Source organism: Gopherus flavomarginatus, chromosome 9 (assembly GCF_025201925.1).
Source record: "Gopherus flavomarginatus isolate rGopFla2 chromosome 9, rGopFla2.mat.asm, whole genome shotgun sequence".
In the NCBI taxonomy this organism is placed as follows: Eukaryota; Metazoa; Chordata; order Testudines; family Testudinidae; genus Gopherus; species Gopherus flavomarginatus.
The window spans coordinates 20,534,422-20,556,584 of NC_066625.1; the positions used below are offsets into that span (position 1 = coordinate 20,534,422).

Sequence of the window (22,163 nt, forward strand, 5' to 3'; positions counted from 1 at the left end):
AAATACTAGGAATGTCTAGTCTGTTCCTTTATATTTCTGGAAGATTTATTAAAAGTCGTTTATTCTTATAACATTGTGAGCTTTATTCTTATTAGTTAATATTTAATGGTAATGTCCAAAGGTCCTGATCAAAATTGGGATCTAGGAGCTGAACAAATGCAGAAGAAACATCCTGCGTTACTGAACTGTAATGTAGTTGTAACTGAAAGCATGTAGGTTTTGAATCTTTAACAGAGGCTTATGTTTCTTTAAACTAAATGGATGTGAACAATTATTTGTCAAGTTTTGTTGCATGTGTGTGATGGGTTGGGTCACAGAACCCCCCCTTGGGAGCTGCCACCCGATGTGCCAAGACTACCTCTGCTCCTGCTTTCCCTGCCAGCTCAGGACCCCAGCACCCTGTCTTGCTGAGCCAGACACACCTGTTTGCTCCAACACAGACTCAGGGTCTGAATTACTTGCCCCAAAGCTGCAGGTTTACCTGAAAGTAGCTAACAGAAGTGTTCTTGTCTTTAACACCCAGGTGCCCAACTCCAATGGGATCTAAACCCAAATAAATCTGTTTTACCCTGTATAAAGCTTATGCAGGGTAAACTCATAAATTGTTCGCCCTCTGTAACACTGATGGAGAGAGATGCATGGCTTTTTGCTCCCCCAGGTATTAATACATGCTCTGGGTCAATTAATAAGTAAAAAGTGATTTTATTAAATACAGAAGATAGGATTTAAGTGGTTTCAATTAGTAACAGACAGAACAAAATAAGTCACCAAGCAAAAAAAATTCGGAAATCTATGTCTAATCAAACTAAATACAGATAAGATCCTCACCAGTTCCAGAATGCTCCCTTTTACAGGCTAATCTCCTTTTAGCTTGGGTCCAGCAATCACTCACACCCCTTGCACACTGTCTTTTGTTTCAGTTTCTTTCACATATCCTGGGGGGTGGAGAGTAGGGTGACCAGATGTCCTGATTTTATAGGGACAGTCCCGATATTTGGGGCTTTTTTTTATTTGGACCCCTATTACCCCACACCCCCTGTTCCGAATTTTCACACTTGCTGTCTGGTCACCCTAGTGGAGAGGCTCTTTCTTTAGCCAGCTGAAGACAAAATTGAGAGGTCTCCCAGGGGTTTAAATAGACTTTCTCTTGTGGATGGAGACCCCCACCTCACTTCTATGCAAAGTCCAGCTCCAAGATGGAGTTTAGGAGTCACCTGGGCAAGTCACATGTCCATGCATGACTCACAGTTTCTTACCAGGTAGCAGTCATGGGTCACATGCTACCTTGAACATCCTCAAGTAGACTTATAGACTCATAGACTCTAGGACTGGAAGGGCCTCGAGAGGTCATCGAGTCCAGTCCCCTGCCCTCATGGCAGGACCAAATACTGTCTAGACCATCCCTAATAGACATTTATCTAACCTACTCTTAAATATCTCCAGAGATGGAGATTCCACAACTTCCCTAGGCAATCTATTCCGGTGTTTAACTACCCTGACAGTTAGGAACTTTTTCCTAATGTCCAATCTAAATCTCCCTTGCTGCAGTTTAAGACGTCTTACATGGATTGGAACATTCCAAAATTCATTGTGCTTTAAGTGTCTCTTGATTAGGTACTTAACTTCAACATTCCTTCCTCCAGGAACTGACCAAATGCTCTACAAAGGTTATTTAGAAATCAGGCCAGTCCACAGCCAATATTCATAACTTTGAATACAAAAATAATACTTGCATACAAATAGGATTAATAGATTCAGTAGATCATAACCTTTGAGATATGTTTCATGGCATATGTAGGATAAAACACATTCTAAGCGTATTTCCATAGAACCTTATGGGAGGTACTGTCATAGTGGCTTCCACTTACAGTGCAGTGCAGAAGATTGGAATTTCAGATATCAGTGTCCAGTAAGGATTCCACATGCATCCTTCTTGGCCATGCGCCCACTCCTGAGCATAAAGAGGCAATGCCACCCATTCACCTTCAATTTCTTCTAACTGCCCTCTGGCAGCAAGTCAGAGCACTGAGTCCTTATTTAGTTTGTGTTGTTTGTTACTGTTACAAGTTATTAGTCTTTTAACTTGGTTGTTAGTTAGTCATTAGCTAATTAGTTTTAGTTTTTTTTTTTTTTTTAAGACAAGATAGTTTGTTGTTTTAGTGTCTCACTGAGGCTAGTTAGTTGCCTTGTCAGTTTCAGACTTTGTCAAAATGGGCTTCAACTACTGCTCTTTGTACAGGAGACTCATTCCCCTCGCAGATGGATGTGACTTTTGTCTTGTTTAGGGGAATCTCACATCCCCTCGAAGTGCCCTATTTGCAGAGCTTTTAAGAGATGCACTCAGAGGTCCAAAACACATAGGCTGAGGCTCTTTTTAATGTTGGGGACCTAAATGAGTGAATCTTTCAGCAGCGAGAAAGGTAACCCTGAGCTTATTACGTCCTAAGAAGCACAAGATTACTAAGACTAGACCAGGGATCGGCAACCTTTGGCATGCGGCTCGCCAGGGTAAGCACCCTGGCAGGCCGGGCTGGTTTATCTATCTGCTACGTCCACAGGTTCAGCTGATCGTGGCTCCCACTCACCAGTGGGGGTGGCGGGAAGCGGCGGCCAGCACATCCCTCGAACTGCGTTGCTTCCCACAGCCTCCATTGGCCTGGAGTGGTGAACCACAGCCAGTGGGAGCCGCGATCAGCTGAACCTGCGGATTTGGCAGGTAAACAAACCGGCCCGGCCAAAGGTTGCCGATCCCTGGACTAGACAGTTAAAGCAGTCAGGCACTCCTGCTGACCACAGAGTATAGATCATTCCTATTCAGCTGGGAAGAGGTCCCCTTTCCCAGTACCATGGAAGAGGAAATCAGACCTGTGGGTTTTAAGAGAACTGCTTAAAGCAGCATTGGAGAGGTAGGCACTGGGACTGGACAGAGCAGTGTGAGATTGTCTCCCTGTAGCATCTCTGCCTTTGAAGAGATCCCAGATGGACTCTTCAGTGTGGGTTTCCTCAGTACTGCAGTGGGACCACTAGCATCCCACAGTACAGGCAGAGGATTTGGCACCAGAATACATACAAGTTATTTGATATCTTATAGCTGTCCATGCAGACTAGAATAGACCTTCCAATTAAAGAAGGAATTCTGGAACTCAGTAAGGCAGAGGTTCTCAACCTTTTTCTTTCTGAGATCCCACCAGGATGCTATAAAAACTCCATGGCCAAGCTGCACCACAACTGGTTTTCTGCATATAAAAGCCAAGGCCTGCATTAGGGGGTAGCAAGCAGGACAATGGCCTGCCCCCCTCAAAGCTAAGTTATAAAAGCATTTCCAAGCCATCTACCCACCCAAATCTGCGCAATCTTCTTTGCCTGTGTATCCCAGACCATCTCTGACTTTTCCTTCTCTTATCATGATGCTAAGACCGAGAGAATACCTCGAGAAATGGCAGTCCCTAGGACCCAGTGGAAGCTTGAACAAAGCAAACTATGAGGAAGGGAGCTTGAAGCTATTGAATCAGCAGACAGCTGACCATTCAGGCTTCGCTTCCTGGCTTTGGAGCTCAGGCTTCCACTTTCTGCCTTGGGCTCCGGTGGGTCTAATGTTGGCCCTACTTGGCAGACCTCCTGAAACCTGCTTAAGGCCCCCAGTTGAGAATTTTGCACTAAGGGATTGTGTGCTACTCCAGCATCTGTTTCAACAACTTCAAAAACAGCTGAGCAAAAGTATCACATCCTTCTTAAGGGATTTGATTATTTCATTTCCCCACTGTCACTGTCATCTCTTGTAACTGCAGCAAATGATCAGTCCAAGCAAAAATCTTTACCTCAAGAGAACAATCCCAAAAAATAAGATCTCTTTGGTCATAAAGTGTATTTTTCAGCTTCTGTTCTAGTTAGAATTTCAAACTACTTAGACATGCACACCAAATACATTTGTATTCAGTGGGACAAAGAAGCAGCTTTTTCTAATAAGCCACTCCCTGTCATAATAGAGGACTTTAAATCAATTTGTTCAGAGGGTCAGCTCATTGCCAGAAACTCTCTGCAAGCAGCCTTAGACTCCGGGGCTAGACTCAGGGGCTGATTTGATAAAATAAAATATTACCTGTTCATAAATAACTTGAGCCCTGCTTTTTTATGAATTTGTTTTCTTGTAGCAGTGTATTTAACCTTCATAATCTGTGAAGTTCAAATACTATTTCAGTTAATCCTATTCCCACAAATTGTGGTCTTCCATCATACGTGTATCCTTTAATCAAACTCTGTTACATTTTCAGGCTTTTGCTATGAATATCAAATTTATCTTTGCTGAATAAATGAGCTAGGTGGAAGGGGATGCAAGTTGAGGCAGAATTTGGTTCCAGATGTGTCTTAAAAAATATAAACTGGCTTTGTATACTTTCAAAGTTCAGCCCTATGTCTTTAAAGCTTTTTAAGCATCAAGGAAGCAGTCCACTGAAAGTTTATTTCACTTTCCATACAAGGCTTTTTTTTTTTAAACTTTAGTTTCAGTGCATTTATAGTGTTCCATTTCTGAAGATGGCAATAACCTCTAAATCCCTCTTCATTATCTGAATTAGTTGCTTACCAGTAATGTTCATCTGCAAGGGGAAAATAGTGTGAAATTACATTTCTTACTGCTGGGGGAATTCTGTGTCACTGCACGTGCACATAATTAATGGTACTAGAACAGAGCAGCAGCTCCCAGCAGAAAATAACTTCTGCAGTTCTGCCTTATGCTCACCAGAGGGCTTTGTGGTGCTAGAACACAGCAGCTCCCAGCCTGCGAGGGAAGAGAAAGAGCCTACTTTCTTAACAGTGCCTGTCGGGCCAGGTCAGGAGACGGGCTATGGAGAGACAGACAGCGTGGGGCTGCTGGGGGAGTCAGACAGGGGCTCATAAGGGCTAGTAGGGGAGGACAAACTGGGACAGGGTCTGAATGGGAGTGAAGGCACAGGGCGACGGGGAGAGGGGTGCAGGGCCACACAGGCATAGGGGGAGCAGAGCTACAGGGGGCAAGGGGGTGGCTGAGTTGGGGCACGGAGACACATGGGGATGGGGGAAGAGGTGCAGGGCCACATAGGAACAGGGAAGTGTCTGAGTGGGGGTGGAGGGACATGTGGACAGGGGTTGCAAGGACACATGGAGATGGGGCATATGTGCCTGATTGAATGGGAGTGGCTAAGGGTCAGCCAGGGTCTTCATGGGAGAAGCTCCCTAACAGTTCTTCCCGCCCCCCCAACCTGTTCCATACTTTTCCCACTCATACCCAACAACCCTACAAGTTCACACCCAGACTCCTTCCCAGCAATTACTTCCCTCTCCCTCAGCTCCTCCATTACTCCTGATTCCCCCAAGCGTTTGCACTGCTTCTGAGGGGTGCGGGGAATACAGTTCTGTATTGTAGTTTAAATGAATTATTACTCAGAGTTCTGTGTTAATATGCCAAGTAAGGAATCTGTTTGTCAAAAAACATTTTCAGAAACCTTTTCGTTTGTCTGTATTGTTACAGACATATTTGCTAACAGATATTTTGAAATATATGACCAAAAATAATTGAAACTGATGTGATTATATGGTGTTATTTTCACAGATAAAATATGCAGAATTTTTCAGCATTTGAAAATATTACGTACATAATTTTTATTTTTTTATTGCTGAATTATTATTATTTTTGCCACAGAATTCCCCCAGGAATAATTTCTCAAAGTGCTTCATTATCAAATTAGAGTTTATTCAGCCATAGTTGGTGCAATAATGGCAGTTTGTTCAGATTATAGTCTCTTGATATGTTAAGAACTCTCTTAAAATAATGAGGAAATCTTGTGGCACCTTAGAGACTAACAAATTTATTTGGGCGTAAGCTTTCGTGGTCTAGAACCCACTTCATCAGATGCATGGAGTGGAAAATAAAGTAGCAGGTATATATATACACATAGTACATGAAAAGATGGGATTTGCCTTACCACTCCCAACTTTTCATGTACTCTGTGTGTGTGTGTGTGTGTGTGTGTGTGTGTGTGTGTGTGTGTGTGTGTGTATATACATACACACACGCACACACACATATATATATATATACACACACACACACCTGCTGCTGTATTTTCCACTCCATGTATCTGATGAAGTGTTCTAGCCCACGAAAGCTTATGCCCAAATAAGTTTGCTAGTCTCTAAGGTGCTACAAGGACTCCTTGTTGTTTTTGCTGATACAGACTAACACGTCTACCACTCTGAAACCTCTCTTAAAATAGTTATAATGCGACTTGGATGATGCATTACAGAGTGATGCTGAATTCATCAGATAATACAAATGTTGCTTTTACTTCAGGATGTGATTGTGTTAATTCAGACACCTGTTTTGTTATACACTTTTTAAACCATATTAATGCAGGGCTGGATTCTGCCACCTCTTCTCCCATTGAATAGACTTTGTTTCACAAGTAGTTTGGCAAGATCTGGTCCATAGTTAGCAATGCCAGTTAATTAGTATTAGTATCTGCTATCTACTAAACACCAATTTTTCACTGTTGGAAAAAGGCAACTATTAATACAGTAGAATTTCTCCAAGCTGCCTTCAGATAGGCACTCACCCCATGGGTTGAGTGCTGAGTGTCATAATTGCAGAGTTTTAAAAATCTAGTAGTTGAATGCTGTAGTAGGGCCTCATGATACTAACACTTGATTATTTTCACAAAGTGCTGTAGCTTATTTCTACTAGTACATCATAAAGTAGCCTATTAAATCCAACCTATGGTAATTGGAATAAATGAACAAAGCACCTTTTTGTAATGTGGTGTACTTGTGCTTTTATTTTGTTTTCACTTTCTTGCTAATGAGTCTGAGTTGTTAATATCAGATACCAAGAGGCAGAAACATCTAGAGAATATTTGGTCTGTCTATTGAAGATTTGGTGCTCACTCATGCACTACACTGCTCTTCTAAAAGTAGTTTTAGTAGTACAAAAGAAAAATTTCTTTTTTGAGTTATGTTGTCCACACAAATTCCACTTATGGTGCTGTACAGGGTAAGACTCTTTTGGCCTGCATTGCCTGTTGGAATCTATGTGATCAACACATCTCAAAGATCCACAGTTGCTGTAGGGAAAGTAACCATTATTCCTCTGTGGAACTAATGGACTGCAAAATGCTTTTGCCCTGGTTGTGAATTTGATCAATAATGTGGGCAACCCACAGTCAGTGAAGCAAGTATTACCTCCATCATTTCTTCTGACCATTTCTCACAGCCTGCCAACACTCTTTCTTGGTTGAATTGCAGTCAACTAGCTCTCATCTAGCCCAAGTGTTGAGTAGACAATGGGAAAATTATTGAATTAGTCCAGGACTAAAGGAAAAACATGGTGAGTCAGCATCTTGATGGTACTGCAACCCAAACAAACTATCTCCTAGCTACTTAACATACACACCGAACAAGAGGAGTGACAATAGAACCCTGTAGTACACCCTACATGAGAGAACTCTCTGGGCAGTTTAGCAGTCAACGAGAACTACTTGTTTGTTCCTCAGAGAGACAAATCCAAGTGTTACTTCATTTGTCTGCTGGTTTCCATAGGTGAGTCCTATTTTGTGGTCAGAATTATAATAGATTGATGTATCTCATTTGTATCAGTATAAACATTTCATCTTTGTCCATCACAGAAGGATGTGGCTCTTTACATGTTATTTTGCATAGGTACCATGGAAAACTAAGACGTAGATCTGATTAAAAAAAAACCAACAACAATGTAAGTGTGAAGAGTGCTAAGAAAAAATATGTAAATAAAGTGAAAACTGAACAAGTTCAAAGTAGAGGGGGAGAAAAGTTGCTGATAGCTTTCTCATCCTAGAATAAAATGCACAGTACAAATCATAAACCAATTAGTTTAGCTTAATTGAAAGTGCAGAAGACCTGCTGACATCATCTGCTGTCGTTACTTTTAATAACAGTTGGCAAATTTATTGTATTGATAAACCCATGAGTATTTCTCTTGCTGGTTTTCTGGGGGGATATTAAGTTCAGCATCTTTGCAAAAATCCTCTTATTTAAAAATATCCCACTCTGATTTGTTTAATCATTTATGCAAAATTAGTAATAAAAAGATCAGCAGTAATAAGGTGCAGTGTGGAATGTATTCCCTGAAGTTCTATATGTATTGCTTAGCTTCCTCAGTTTTTCAGCAATTAATTGCATATAGTAAGCCTGAGAGTTGCTGTTGATCATTTCAGACATATTAATGCTGCAGCACAAAATAGACGTCAAAGTGGAGAGAAACCCAGGTCAGATTACAGCACTACTAACTGGCATTGCATCATTTCTTAAACCCATGGTAAACAGCATTTACTTCCATGAATAATTCCATTGTGACTTCTTGTAGGAGTATATGCTCAGTAGTGTGATTAAGGGCTGCATGGTTTAGCCCCTAGTGATTAGTATTGACCTATATTAGTGGTATTTGCAAACCTGTAAAAGAAATGACTTTTAAACATTGGTTTGAGATTTAAAATAGGCTTAAATGTACGATAATGAATATATGTGAGTTATGACTGGGGCAGTAGATCTAACTTATTTTTTTCATGCTTTATTTGGTAAAGAAGTATTCTCTGTGCGATCCAGGCATGTAATTTTTATATCGACATGCCAGTTTGTTGGCAGTATTCCCTATAAGCTTGGCTGTGGGTGGAAATTATCGTGGGCACAAGGATACCCGTTCCTTGTTGATAGCTCTCTATGTTCTTGGGGTATACGCATGTTGTTCGGTTTTATATTCTAACTTATTCACAATATTTACATGTTTTCACCTCTGAGTGCCACATTTTTACATCTGGTGAGGTCAACACAACTCTGTATTAAGTACAATTGTGTGTATGGTATCACAAGTAAACAAAGTATTTCACTAAGCAAAGGGTTGTAACTTCATAAACTTACTTAGCTGTTTCCCCTTCACCTGTCCCTTAAAGCATCTGACCTCTAGCTCAGTGCTTCCTAAACTGTGAAGCGTGGCTTCCTCAGAGAGCCATGAAGGATTCATGGGGAAGCCCCAAGTGTTTGGGGAACAAATTAATTGATGTGACCATCTTTGTTTCTTCTGAGAAAGAGAAACCAGGGCAGCTGTAGCTGTGCTTCAGTTGCATCCACAGCAACCAGGCCTGGATGTGCACTACTGTGCATGCATCTCATGTGACTGGGAACGGGGCCAGCACCTGGGTCCTATTCTGCGTGCCAGAAGCCATGGGAGCTCCCTGATGGGAAGCCTCAAGACTGCAGGGAGGGGTTAGGATTGAGGGGTTGGGAGACTGCTGAGAGGGAGCCTGGCGAGAACCTGCGAGCTGCTCCTCCTGCCAGAATCTGTGTAGTTCCTTGTGGTCTCAGAGAATGGCAGGAAGTCTTAAGTTGCCAAGGAGAGGTAAAGAATGCAGGGGGTGGAATGGTCCTCTTGCTGGGAGGGAGTCCCACCGCTACTCGGGTCCCATTCTGCCTGCTGTGCCTTTTTACCAGAACCCACAACAGCTCCAAGAATCATCAGGAAGCCTCAAGCCAGGAGGAAGGGTAATGGTTTTGGGATGGGGGAAAGCCAGGCTGTTCTTGTCCAGCCTGGCAGGAGACTTCAGCATGAGGAATGAGGGAAAGGGGCGCCTGTGCCACAGGAGTGAACCATTGGTGCTCTCCTGCCTGCTTCGGGCTGCAATGGCAACTCCCTCCTTGGGATCCACTAGGTGTGACTGCCACTGCACTGACCAAAAGTTTGACCCTTCATGCCTTGGTTTCTGTCAGATGGGCTTTGACCACATTCAACTTTAGTTTCACGGTGAAGACAGGTGGTTGTCACATGAGAAAGTGACTTCAAATTGGATGATTAAATCAGAATTTTCCTGCTTGGGAAAACAGACCTTGCAGATTACACGTTTAATGTGCAATACTTGACTACGTTAGCTTACTTGGTGGATGTATTCGACAAATTGCATGGGCTGAACCTAACATTTCAAGGTAGGAATACATACAGATATGAAAGAGAAAATTGGGAGATTGATGAAGAAGCTTTGTCTTTGGAGTTAACTCCCTTTTCAGCATGTTATCAGACTTTTAAACGAGAGTGAAAGTGATCAAAATGTTATTGAAGTCCACATATTAACTTGTTTGTATGTTATTTCCATTCTGATGAATATTTTCCTGGAGCTGAACATAAATCTCCAGATACCAATTAGATTCAGAATGCATTCTCAGTAAGAGTTTACTCCATTCCAGCCTTAAATATTTTGCTCAAGAAAATCTCTTAGAATTGTCAAATGATCATGTGCGGAAGACAAAGTGTTCAAATCTGATGAACCAGGAATTCTGGGTTTCTGTTAAAGGAGAATATGAAGAATTCAGTGATGAAGCTATGGAAGTGGTGCTTTCAGACCTAGAAAAATGATTTACCTCTGGTGCTATGAGAGATTCAACCAGCCTATGCAATTTAAAGCGGGTCCGTTCTCACTAAAATTTTAGTGTCTGAACATTAGAATAATCCATGTTTTCACAATATAACTTAAAAAGCCTAGATCATATTATGTAATTAAACTGTGTATGTAATTGTATAAAGTTGCAAAAATGTCCAAACTCTGATGTCCCTCTTGAATCTAGTGTCCTGAATTGGTTAAAAAGAAAGATATTTGCTTGTGGGGAACCACCAAGTTTTAAAATACCTATAAGGAAGCTGCAGTACTATAAAATGTGGGAATCTGCTCTAGCTGTATTTCAAGTGGGCTTGACAGTGAACACAAACCTCAAGGTTGGTTAAAATGGAGTCAAAGAATATGGGAACCTTAATTTCGTGTGTAGTTACAATTTTGTAATTTGGTTGTGTTTTGCAGCTGAGCTCGGTTTGCTTAGCATTGAGAAGGGAAGGACAGAGAAGGAGGTGCAGTTTCCTTGGTTGTACATGGCTTAATACATAGACCTTCTTCTGTGTTAGACTAAAATGCTGACTTCCTTTATGGCTGTTGGAGGAGTCAGAAAAAAGCGGGCAAATATGCAGTGGTGACTTTCTGGCCACTTTGACTGGGTGCCTGGTCATTAGGTATATACAGTACCTGTGTATGTTATACCAATTATATTAGACCAGTAAAAACCAGCAGGATCTTATTAAAGGGGACAAGACAAAGATGCCACATTTATTATGATGATAATTTGATTCATGACTAACAACTAATATCTTAATTCTTATACACACACATTATACCTAATACCTACACACACACACACACACACACACACACACACACACACACACACACACACACACACACACACACACACACACACACACACACACACACACACACACCCATCAGTTGTTCTGCAGCTGCTGCATAGTTACCAGTCCTGAAGATAGCTTAAGTTCATAGCTTGATTTTGTAGCTTGGGTTTGTAGCTTGTGGCTGCTAACTGGCCAGGAAAGCCAGTGGCTGCTAACTGGCCAGGAAAGCCAGACACAAGGACAAGCTGGATCTCTGTTGGCCAGGCACTGATGTCCTTCCATGTTGGCAGCAGAATGTTACCCAGAGTCTCTCATCTCACCCTTCTTTTTTATACGCTTTTAGGCCACGTCCAGACTAGGTATTAAAATCGATTTTAGATACGCAACTTCAGCTACGGGAATAACGTAGCTGAAGTCGAATTTCTAAAATCGAGGTACTCACCCGTCTGGACGGCGCGGCATCGATGTCCGCGGCTCTCCGTGTCGATTTCGGAACTCCGTTCGGATTGATGGAGTTCCGGAATCGATGTAAGTGCGCTCGGGGATCGATACATCGCGTCCAGACTAGACGCGATATATCGATCCCCGAGCAATCGATTTTAACCCGCCGATGCCGCGGGTTAGTCTGGACGTGCGCTTAGTTTGGATTCAAAGCCTATAGGTCTTGCTGTGTCACGCTGCCTCTGGGTTTAGATTGATCACCCATCAATTGCAGGCGTGACTTTCAGCCTTGAACCTGGCTTTGATCTTCCTTCTGTTGTTCTGTTGTCCTTTTCTTTTTAGGGTGGATGCTTCTTAGTTTGTTTAGGGCTGTTGTCTAGGTCTTCAGCCGTTGGTATTTGAACTTTATCTCATCAGGACAGGCTGGGGCTGGAGGTTGATTCCGTCATCCATACATACCTCATTCACACATCTAAACTAAACTAATAAGATTACAGCAGGGTTTGCAAAAATGAAGGTTGGAGGAAGCTTTTACAAAATGGAGTGAGTGTTTTAAAATGGGGTTTGAATTACAATATGGAACAGAAGTTACAGTGTAGGCAAGTGTAATGAATGGTGAACAGAAGTTATATTAATAAAGGGAACAATTAAAAACAATTTCATTTATCAGTTCTACATGTATTGGTCATCTTGGTGGCCATTAAGGCAGTGTTCTGATTTCTTTCCCCCACTCTTATTCTAGTCCTTGGTTGAATACTGTAATCATTGCTCTTATCCTTTCTGTAAAGATACTGAGCCACAGATGAATCTGTTGACTATGGGTTGTCACTAATTTTCTGTAACATATGCTGTCTTTAGGTTTCCTTTTTCTGTATACTCATGCCTCACAGCTTTTAGACCTTTTTTTTTTCTTCTTTTTAATTTAAATATGTAACCCTTGTGAGGGGTTCTGTGGCCTCCAGCCCTGGTACGGTTTGTTCAGCAGATTGGCTACTGTAGTGAGCCTGAGTGGCCTCCCTCTGACCGGGAGAGGGAGGGAGGGAGCATTCCAGGCCTCTGAGGGGGGCGGAGTCTAGATCACCCCACCCCCCTTGCCAGAAGGGCTAGGGCGGGGCTGGAATATAAAAGGGCAGCCCTGCAGTTCAGTTTGGGGAAGAGCCTGCAATGGAGGAGGATGCTCAGCCTGTTCTCCAGAAGCCCCGAGAGGAACCTACGTCTGGCTGTTCTCGATCCCCAGGTATGGACGAGGATTGGCCCAGAGTACCCACTGCCGTTTACCCCGAAGAGCCGGAAGAGGCTTGGAGGCTGCAGGTACCAAATCCCGGGGAGGCAGGAAGTAGCCCGGGGCAGGCACGGAGTAGCTGGCTGCAGAACCAGGCGTGGCTCAGTCTGCGTGTTGTTTCTGGATCCCTGCCGATACAAGGGCAGCCAATCCCGGCCCTGCCAGGGCCCTGGGCTGGGACGTGGTGGAGTAGGGTGGGCCCACGTCCCCCTGCCACCCGCATCCCGAGTGGCTGACCCCATATACGGTGCAAGGAGGCTCTAGCCCAGAATAGGAGCTCCTTCACCACTCACCTTTGAGACTGTTTGCTGGCCACCTGAGCTCCATTCAGGCTACAGCCAGTCCCTTTGAGACTGTTTGTTGCTGGCTGCCTGAGCTTTGCCCAGGCCAAAGCCAGCCCCTTAGAGATTGTTGGTTTGCTGGCCGCCTGAGCTCTGCTCAGGCCAAAGCCAGCCCTGGAAGACTGTTTGTTGCTGGCTGCCTGAGCTCCACTCCGGCTACAGCCAGCTGCTTTGAGACAGTTGGTTTGCTAGTTGACTGAGTTCTGCCCAGGCCAAAGACAGCCGTGATAGACTATAGTTAAGGGCTGACTACCTGAGCTACCCTAGACCAGGTTAAAGCCCGGTTATTGACTATTTGCCTGTCTCTCAGACTCTGGTCTGGACCCCATAGGACTAGCCTGAGTGGCCTCCCTTGGACTGGGAGAGGGAGAGAGCATTACAGCTACCCTTATGCAACAGCCTGAGAAAAGCCAACCATTAAGAGCTAAAGGGTGCTTAGGTTTAGGAAGGTTCAAGCTTTCAGGACAACAGTTGGCCTGCTTGTACAATGACATTTAAGTGACTGTATGTGTGGCCTATAGGATTACCCAGAGTGGTGTACTGTGTGTTGGTACTGTGGGTTCATTTGTTGATTGAGAGGGATGAATTAAGACAAGCACTCTCCTAAAATTAAACTTAGGACCTGCCTTCCGACATTCTTTAATACGTTAAAGTTATAGATGATTAAACCAATTTCTCTTAGTGTTTTGTCCTTAGACAGCTAATACCTATTTAGTTTTCTGAAATGAATCTGATGAATAAGACTTTTGTTTTTTTCTACAAAATTGTAATAATTTTTAGAGGAAAACATTTTTCAAAAGATCCCAAATTTTTTGCTGTACTTTATCTTAGCAATGAAATAGTGAACCTGGAAGTTAATGATTACCAAGAGACCTATTGATTGATAAGTGCAATACACAGTCATTTCTTTATATTATATTTTTCTGGATATCTCGCACAAGTTACTCATGCTCCCATAATTGTGTTTTTTCTTTTTCTTCTAATGGGCTTGACTGCTCATTTGCAAGCCTAACTGTGTTTAAAATCCATTTAGGAAAACTTTCAGCCACTTATAACTTATATAATTGTATATTTAAAAAGAAATTCCCTAGATGCGTAATTGTGGTTGGCTGCACTTTTGGAATGCTATTTTGAACTCTAAACAAAGATCAGTGTACAAATTATTATTTCTTCATAGCGCACACAGAATAAAAGTGTGCTGCAACTTTGCTGGCTGCATCCAGCTCTTCCCCCTCCTTATTCTCACAAACTAGAATGCAATATTCTAAATTAGGATTCATTTATAATTTTGATGCTCCGAATATAAGTCTCTATAACTTCCAGTAAAGGTGAAGAGGTCTCTTCACATAGATAGATTAAAGATTAAATCTGCACTGCACCATTTTGACTGACGGCTCGTTTGAAACTGCATGGCTGTTCAGTATGTAAATGGAATGAACAGAAAGCAAAAAGGTGTGATATAATGAATCATGATTTGTAATTTTTGGAAAATGAATTAAACTGCATTTCTTACCCATTTTTCCATTTACTTTAAATAGGGAGACATTTTCATTTTTAAAAAGGGCAGCTTTTGAAAAAGTATTGTATTTGATAAGTGTTATTTTTTAAATTTAAAATGCAGGGATAGACTAAAATAATTGAAATATGTAAGAGAATTTATTTAGCTTCATTTGGCAAATTTTAGTACTTGATATAAGAAAATAAAATCCCAAATGACCAGTTTAGCTGTGTGAGAGAAACTAAAACCAAGTAAGAGGGACATGAGTTTGTAAAAAGTAAAGGTATTGGAATCCTTAGAGAAAAGGGTTTTATATGGATACCATATTTCAGTAGATTCGTTCCATTTTTCCCCTCCAGTACAAGTGATTTCCCCCTCAATAAGAGTTGCTAGTCCCTTAAACAAATGTGTACCTTACTGACAATGATCCTTGATATGATGGCTGTCTTTTGACTCTTAATATCTGGATATTATTTTTCTTGCTATTGCAAGTGGCACAAACAACATACGTATTGGTAAGGATATTGAGACGTTCAAGATACTGAAACAATACATCTGTGTTATGGGCTGAAGGGAAATAAATGTTTTGCTAAGATTATTGCATTATTTTATATGGGATCAAAAGTAGTCAAATTTTGGTAATGGCATATCTAGTTTTTGCAATTATTTATCTGATACTGGATTTCATTGGCCATTTTGAGGTCCAGTAAGAACAGTTGCAGATTGTATTTCATGGAAGATCAGTAGAAATCTTCGGTAATACAACCTCAGTATGATCATTTTTCAGGTGTTTTCCTGATATAACTATTTAAAACATTTATTTTATGTAACGGGATTGTTTATTGTGGGGGCTGTGCTTATCCCTATCTCCATTAAAAAGAACATTATCACTGTAGTTGAGCTTCGTTTGCTGTGTCTGCTCTCCAAGGGGTGAAACATGATTCTGATGTTTGCCGTTTTAGTTATCAACATTCACTTGCAGTGTTCAGTGTTTAGATTAGAGTGACAAAAGGCAAAACAGGTTCCACGGATGCCATGCTATGGTGTCTGCCAGGTCAATCCAGAGGAAAAAGGGCGCGAAATGATAGTCTGCCGTTGCTTTCACTGAGGAAGGACTGAGTGATGACATTTACCCAGAATCACTCGCGACACTGTTTTTGCACCATCATGCATTGGGATCTCAACCCAGAATTCCAATGAGTGGGGGAGACTGCGGGAACTAGGGGACAGCTACAGGATAACTACTCACAGTACAACACTCCAGAAATCGACGCTAGCCTCGGTACATGGACGCACACCACTGAATTGATATGCTTAGTGTGGCCACGTGCACTCGACTTTATACAATCTGTTTTAAAAAACTGGTTTCTGTAAAATCAGAATAATCCCGTAGTGTAGACATACCCTGAGTGTCATGAGCAGCCTCAGCCAGTTGAGTCTCATATCTGTGTTATCGTCATCCTGCTCCATCATTAGCTCTGTCACGTGCCTTTGGCGGGTCAGAAAATGCTGCTGAACTGCCCACCAGCATTTCATGGAAATTCAGCTGCCTGTGTCCTGAAACAGTAGCGAGAGCACAAGCAATAAAAGTTGTTGAAATGTCCTCCATGTTACTGGCTCCAGTTGCTGGAACTGTGCAGACCAAAATGACTACTCGGCAGAATGTGTTGGCAGAGCGTTTAAACTTCTTGTAATGTGCGGCGTGGATTGTAAAGTTTTCCCACATTGCACCGCAAAGAAAGGGATAGAGCAGCCACATTTCAAGAGGCCACTAGGAAGTCTAGGATACAGCTGGTTGGACCTGTGTCTGTGTACTGTAGTGTGGATGCTGGAACCCTGGGTTTGGGCACTGGTTGAAAAATTCTTAACCTGTCATTGGCAATCAGTGTAGATGCTCAAGCTCTGAGTTCTCAAATCCAGGGGCCGCTAACTTGAGTTCCACTAACCCTGGTGTTACATTGCAGTGTAGACATACCCTTAGGTACTTCTGAAAATTTTTGCCTGAGGTGAACTCATATGGGTCCCCGAATCTGCCACCACCTTCTGCCAAGTTAGTTACTGATGGCTGAATTTTCTCACTCTGAATCTGATGGTTTCATAAGTAAAAATCCAAATGTCATTAGTGTAATTGCCATTTTATGTGTCCATTTAATAAGTTTTTCTTGTGCAGTATGGAATATCTAGAATAACGATGTGACTGGTCTTCGGATCTAGCATTTCTCAATTTTATTAGGATGCAGAAGGAATTTATTGCATGTAGTTTAGTAATTCTGTACAGCAGTGTAAAATTCCACCCTAAAAACTTGATGTGATGTCATTGGATTTTCTGACTCATATTTGTCCTTGCCTTTGTTCCCCCAAGAGAATTCTCAGTTAGTTAAAAAATACAGACACTCCAGAAGGTAGGGATTGAGTTATGGAACAAGTAAAGCTGGTTTTAAAAGGGACTTACTCTGTACTAATTAAACTTTTAGTTTTGATCAACAAGAAAGCGAGAGACTCTTGATTAGTTTATTTCTGGTAACTTGATGTGCCCGAAAGTCTCCCTCAGAAACTAGGGAAAGAGGAGTTATCTTGTCAAGGCAGATCTCCTTTGTCAGAATGTTCAGCTCAGAGGTTGAGTAAAGTAAAGATAGTAAGCTATGACGATTTGGTTTGTTCATCTACATATATTGAAAATATTAACTTATTTTAAGGTGTCGTATGTGGCAGTGTCAGAAGACACCACTGCAGTGAGGTAGACTGCATTGTTAAAATTAGAATTACAGCGTCATGCAGACTGATTTACAATACTAAACAAGGTATTCTATTGCATACTGCAGGTGTCAAGTTACACCACTTCTTAAAAGATCACTTAAGTTGATGAAACGTAAGCATTGAGGCCATAGTACTTATGACCTTTTGATCTGAAATGATAAAAGGATGCATAGTTCATTTATATTTTCTTCCCTTCTCAGATGAACTTCGGCAAGCTATTGTGGCCATGATGAACAGAAAGGATGAGCTCGAAGAACAGAACAGGTAACTTTCTATTTGTACACTGGATGCCATGTATAATTTCATAATATTTATGTTTTTGTCACTTAGCTCCTTTACATGTAGGAAAAATTGCTATTAAAGCAGTTATCTTTTGCTTGGTGCTTGCATTCCTTTTGTGCAACTTAACAAGCAAAATGCTGCAGTGTTTCTATAACCTCATGTAAGGTGGATGTGTAACTGTTATCTAGTCAGAGTAATAATTAATGGTTCACTGTGAAGCTGGAAGTGCATATTGAATGGGGTCCTGCAGGGATATGTCCTGGGTCCGGTTTTATTCATTAACTTCATAAATGATTTGGAAAATGGCATGACGCATACACCTATAAAGTTTGTGGTTGATACCAAGCTGGGCTGCAAACGCTTTGGAGGACAGGATTAGAATTCAAAATGATCTTGAGAAACTGGAAAAGTGGTGTGAAATTAATAGCATAAAATTCAGTGAGAACAAATGTGAAGTACTGTACTTAGGAAGGAATAATATAATGCACAAATACAAAATGGGAAATGATTGCCTCAGAAAAAGAACTGCAGAAAAAGATCTGGAGCTTATAGTGGATCACAAAGTAAATATGAATCGTCCGTGTAATACTGTTGCAAAAAATGAACATCATTCTGGTATGTATTAGCAGGAGTTTTGTAAGCAAGACACGAGAACTAATTCTTCCTTTCTACTCAGTGCTGATAAGGCCTTAACTGGAGTACTGTGTCCAGTTATGGACACCACTCTTGGGGAAAGATGTGGGCAAATTGGAGGAAGTCCAGAGGAGAGCAACAAAATGATTAAAGGTCTAGAAAACATGACCTGCAAGGAAAGGTTGAAAAAAATGGAGTTGTTTAGTCTGCAGAAGACAAGACTGATGGCGGACATAAGTCTTCAAGTACATAAAAGGTTGTTATAAAGAGAAGGTGACAAACTGTTATTCAGACCCACTGAGGATAGGACAAGAAGGAATGAGCTTAAATTGCAGCAAGGGAGTTTTAGGTTAGACATTGGAAAAACCTTTGTAACTGTTAGGGTCATTCTGCACTGGACCAAATTACTTAGGAAAGTTGTGAAATCTCCATCATTGGAGGATTTTAAGAATAGGTTTGACAAACACCTGTAGGGGATAGTCTAATCTAGATAATTCTTAGTCCTGTCTCACTTCAGGAGACTGGACTAAATGACTTTATCAAGGTCCCTTCCAGTCCTACAATCTATGATTTCTATGATTTACAAGCAAACAAACTTTCGTTAGAATTAAAATTGCATTGAACTGACTGAGCTGAGAATTTTTGTTGAACTATATTTTTACAAAGACTAAATCTGTGGTCAAAATAATATTTTAAGATCTCAGGATACTTTTCATAAGAGAACAGGTTTGCCCTATTACCTCGGGCCAGAATGTCTCCTGTTTTCTCAGTTAGCAGCATCTTGTATGTCGGTTAGCTGCCACACCAGAAGTATAAACCACACCGGATATAAATATATTATACTAATGTTGTGTCAATGTATGGTTTGTATATCTTTTTCTATTTCTTTTGGATGAAAAATGCTATCTTATTTAAAATTAAACGTTTACAAATATTTTTAATAACAAAATGAAATAGGCAAAAATCTTCCTTATTCCAGCAACGTACTTACTCAGTCTATTTGGAACACCATAAGTAAAAGCATAGAAATGATATAAAGAAAGTGTGGCCTTTTCTCCCAGTGGGTTGTCTGAGACACATACTATAGTCATACAGATTGCAGTTTACACCTTTAAGTGGCTTTTTTTAATGTCCTGCTTTTTATTGTTTAAAGTGTGACTTAATTATTTGTAACTTATTCTTATTGTGGTTTAAAATGTAGGGACTGCTGATGAACCCCATCCATTTCCTGCCCCTCCCCTCCCAGTGATTGTAGGTTGAGCCCCACCCACCTTTATATATACAGCACTGTAAATCGCAGGGAATTTGCCTAGTTATAACAGATGGAGCTCCCTTCTTCCAGATCTCTGCGAAACCTGCTCGATGGAGAGATGGAACATTCTGCACTACTCCGGCAAGAAATTGAAAACTTGAGACGGAAAGTAGCAGAGCATGAGGAGCGACATGCAGCAAAGATCCAGGCCTTGGCAAGGTAGGGAGGTGAAAAAATCACTGAAAGCCAGGTAAAGTTTGGAATAAATATACTTAGCTTTCTTTAGAAAAGACCTACATAGGTGAATTGCATATGGAAAGACTTCATTTGGTGGTAAGGAGAGTAAGGGACACACAAATGTGCAGGAGTAGGTGATCTATGTACTTCATAATCTGTTCTATGAAGTGCATAAATACATCATATTAAACCATTCTGTGTGTAAATTGTGTGGTAAGTTTCAAAGAAATGTAATTTTCATTAATAAACTTCATTCTTTGTATTTTGTTGTTCTGTGTAAACATATCTTTGTGTGTATTTTCATTGGGAAGATTTTTTTTTTGTATTTACTGGGAGGAAAAAAAACCCTTTGGGTGTGAGCACAGTAAAATGCTGACAGTTGTCACCCCACTGATTTCCAAGATTGATTTGGCTGATATGGCTGGCTAGACAGATGTCCCTCCCGCTCCAAGTTTGTTCCTCTCAAAGCTGTAGACTTGGTCAAAACCAATAACTTTCACTAGTAATAATGTTCTGTAGTCAAGGATCTGAGAGAATGCAAGGAAAGACTCTTCTGGGTAAGGGTCAATAGGAATGTATCTGCTTTTTAAGGGAATAGAAGAAAAGTTTACTATCTTCAAAGTAAGGTAGTTCCTTTCACTCTTCTTGTCCCACGAACATTCAATTTACTAACTGTAACTAAATGGCTTTGTCTACTTCTGTACTTACTGAACAGAAAAAGGCTATATTATGTATTGAAAATAGCGTAATTTAAGATGTTGATACTATTTTATTGAAATAATTTAATATATACTCATAGTCTATTATTCTGTGCTCACCTGCCTTTGTGATCTGTATGTGAGCAACCTTCAAAGTTTAATTTCCAAGCAAATATGCTGTACTCAACTAACCGATCTGAAATGAAATGAAAATGTGAATCTCTTGTTATCTTGTAGTCGATGAAAAGATTTTGTCTTTACCAAATTGTTTTCCTCACATGCTATTGTAATGTATCTAGACTGTAGACATAATCAGTAGGGCTATTCAGTTTTAGCATCTTCTACAGTCTCACACTGGAATATAATTAGATTCTGGGGGTTCTAAAGGGGGGAAAATTAAAATCTACAATAGATGCGATTTAAATTAATTGTCAGTAGTTACTAATGGTTAAAAAGTAACTACTCAGGAGAAAATAGGTAAGGATTAACAACCTTAATGAAAAAAGATCTAAACCCCACAAACAGCAGCCGAGGGATGAAGGGATATTAGTAACTGGTAGTTGTGTGGAGTTAAGTTAAATTTAAAAAATAACAAAGCAATAGTCCAGGATTAAAATCTAGAGGCAATAAAAATAGTAACAGTTAGGTATTGGGTCTAGAGACCATAAAAAGGGATAGGCTTAATTTTTTTTTAAGTCTCCCTTTGCCTGTATTTTGTCTTAAGCCATGCCCTTTCACATGAGACTATATGTCCTCAATCCCCTAGTGGAGGATGATTTATGAAGTGCCACATGAGCCTCTTAAGAAAAAAATATTTCAATAATTTATTAAAATAATATAGTCTTCATGCTGATGTTGTCAGTGAACATAAAGCATGAGATGTTAGCACTGTATTGCCTCTAAAGAGTGTGATACAAGAAAAGCAGTAATGCTGCACCTTTTTAAAAGTGTGAATTTCAGCTTCATTTAAGAGACTTTCTTTTTAAATTTAATAACAGAGTAAATACTTTGTGTGGGCACATCTGATTTTCTTCTTACTCATTATTTCTCAGATATTTAAAATACTGTACTAAGTAATCAGTAAACAAGTGCGTGGGGGGGGAGGGGGAGGGAATGTTTCCTGCAAACAAGCTGGTTAAATTAATCAAATTTCCTTTCAAGTCATTCATCTTTTTTATTTGCCGCCATTTACTGTTTTACGCCTAATGCTTAATTTTGAAATAGGTATGGAAAACTGTCACTGTGATGATTTATATCTGTGGTCATAACTTCACCTGTGTCAAAAACTTGCTTTATTTTCCAGCAGCATAGTATGATGTATAAGCATTTTTCAGCATTTTCAGAAGAAACTACATCACTCAGTGTTTAAGCAAATAGGTCAACTGTCAGCTGCTGTATAGCCGGAAATATATCTAAATATTTGCTAGAAAAATCCCCAAATAACAATAGGAGGTTCAAGCTAAGGATTAAATTTTCTCCAGCCTGGATCTTCTTTTGAGCAAAGTTTAC

At 40.7% G+C, this 22,163-nt stretch overlaps 1 protein-coding gene across 9 annotated transcripts in view; it reads left to right on the top strand.

Moving 5' to 3' along the window:
• Positions 1-22,163, top strand: part of SNX29 (sorting nexin 29) — a 443,704-nt gene that overhangs the window by 60,116 nt on the left and 361,425 nt on the right. For all 9 annotated transcript variants that reach the window (XM_050967714.1, XM_050967715.1, XM_050967716.1 and 6 more), the window contains 2 exons: positions 17,753-17,816; positions 19,810-19,938. In XM_050967714.1, the coding sequence (XP_050823671.1) occupies positions 17,753-17,816; positions 19,810-19,938 (193 nt within the window). The remainder of the gene's footprint in view (positions 1-17,752; positions 17,817-19,809; positions 19,939-22,163) is intronic.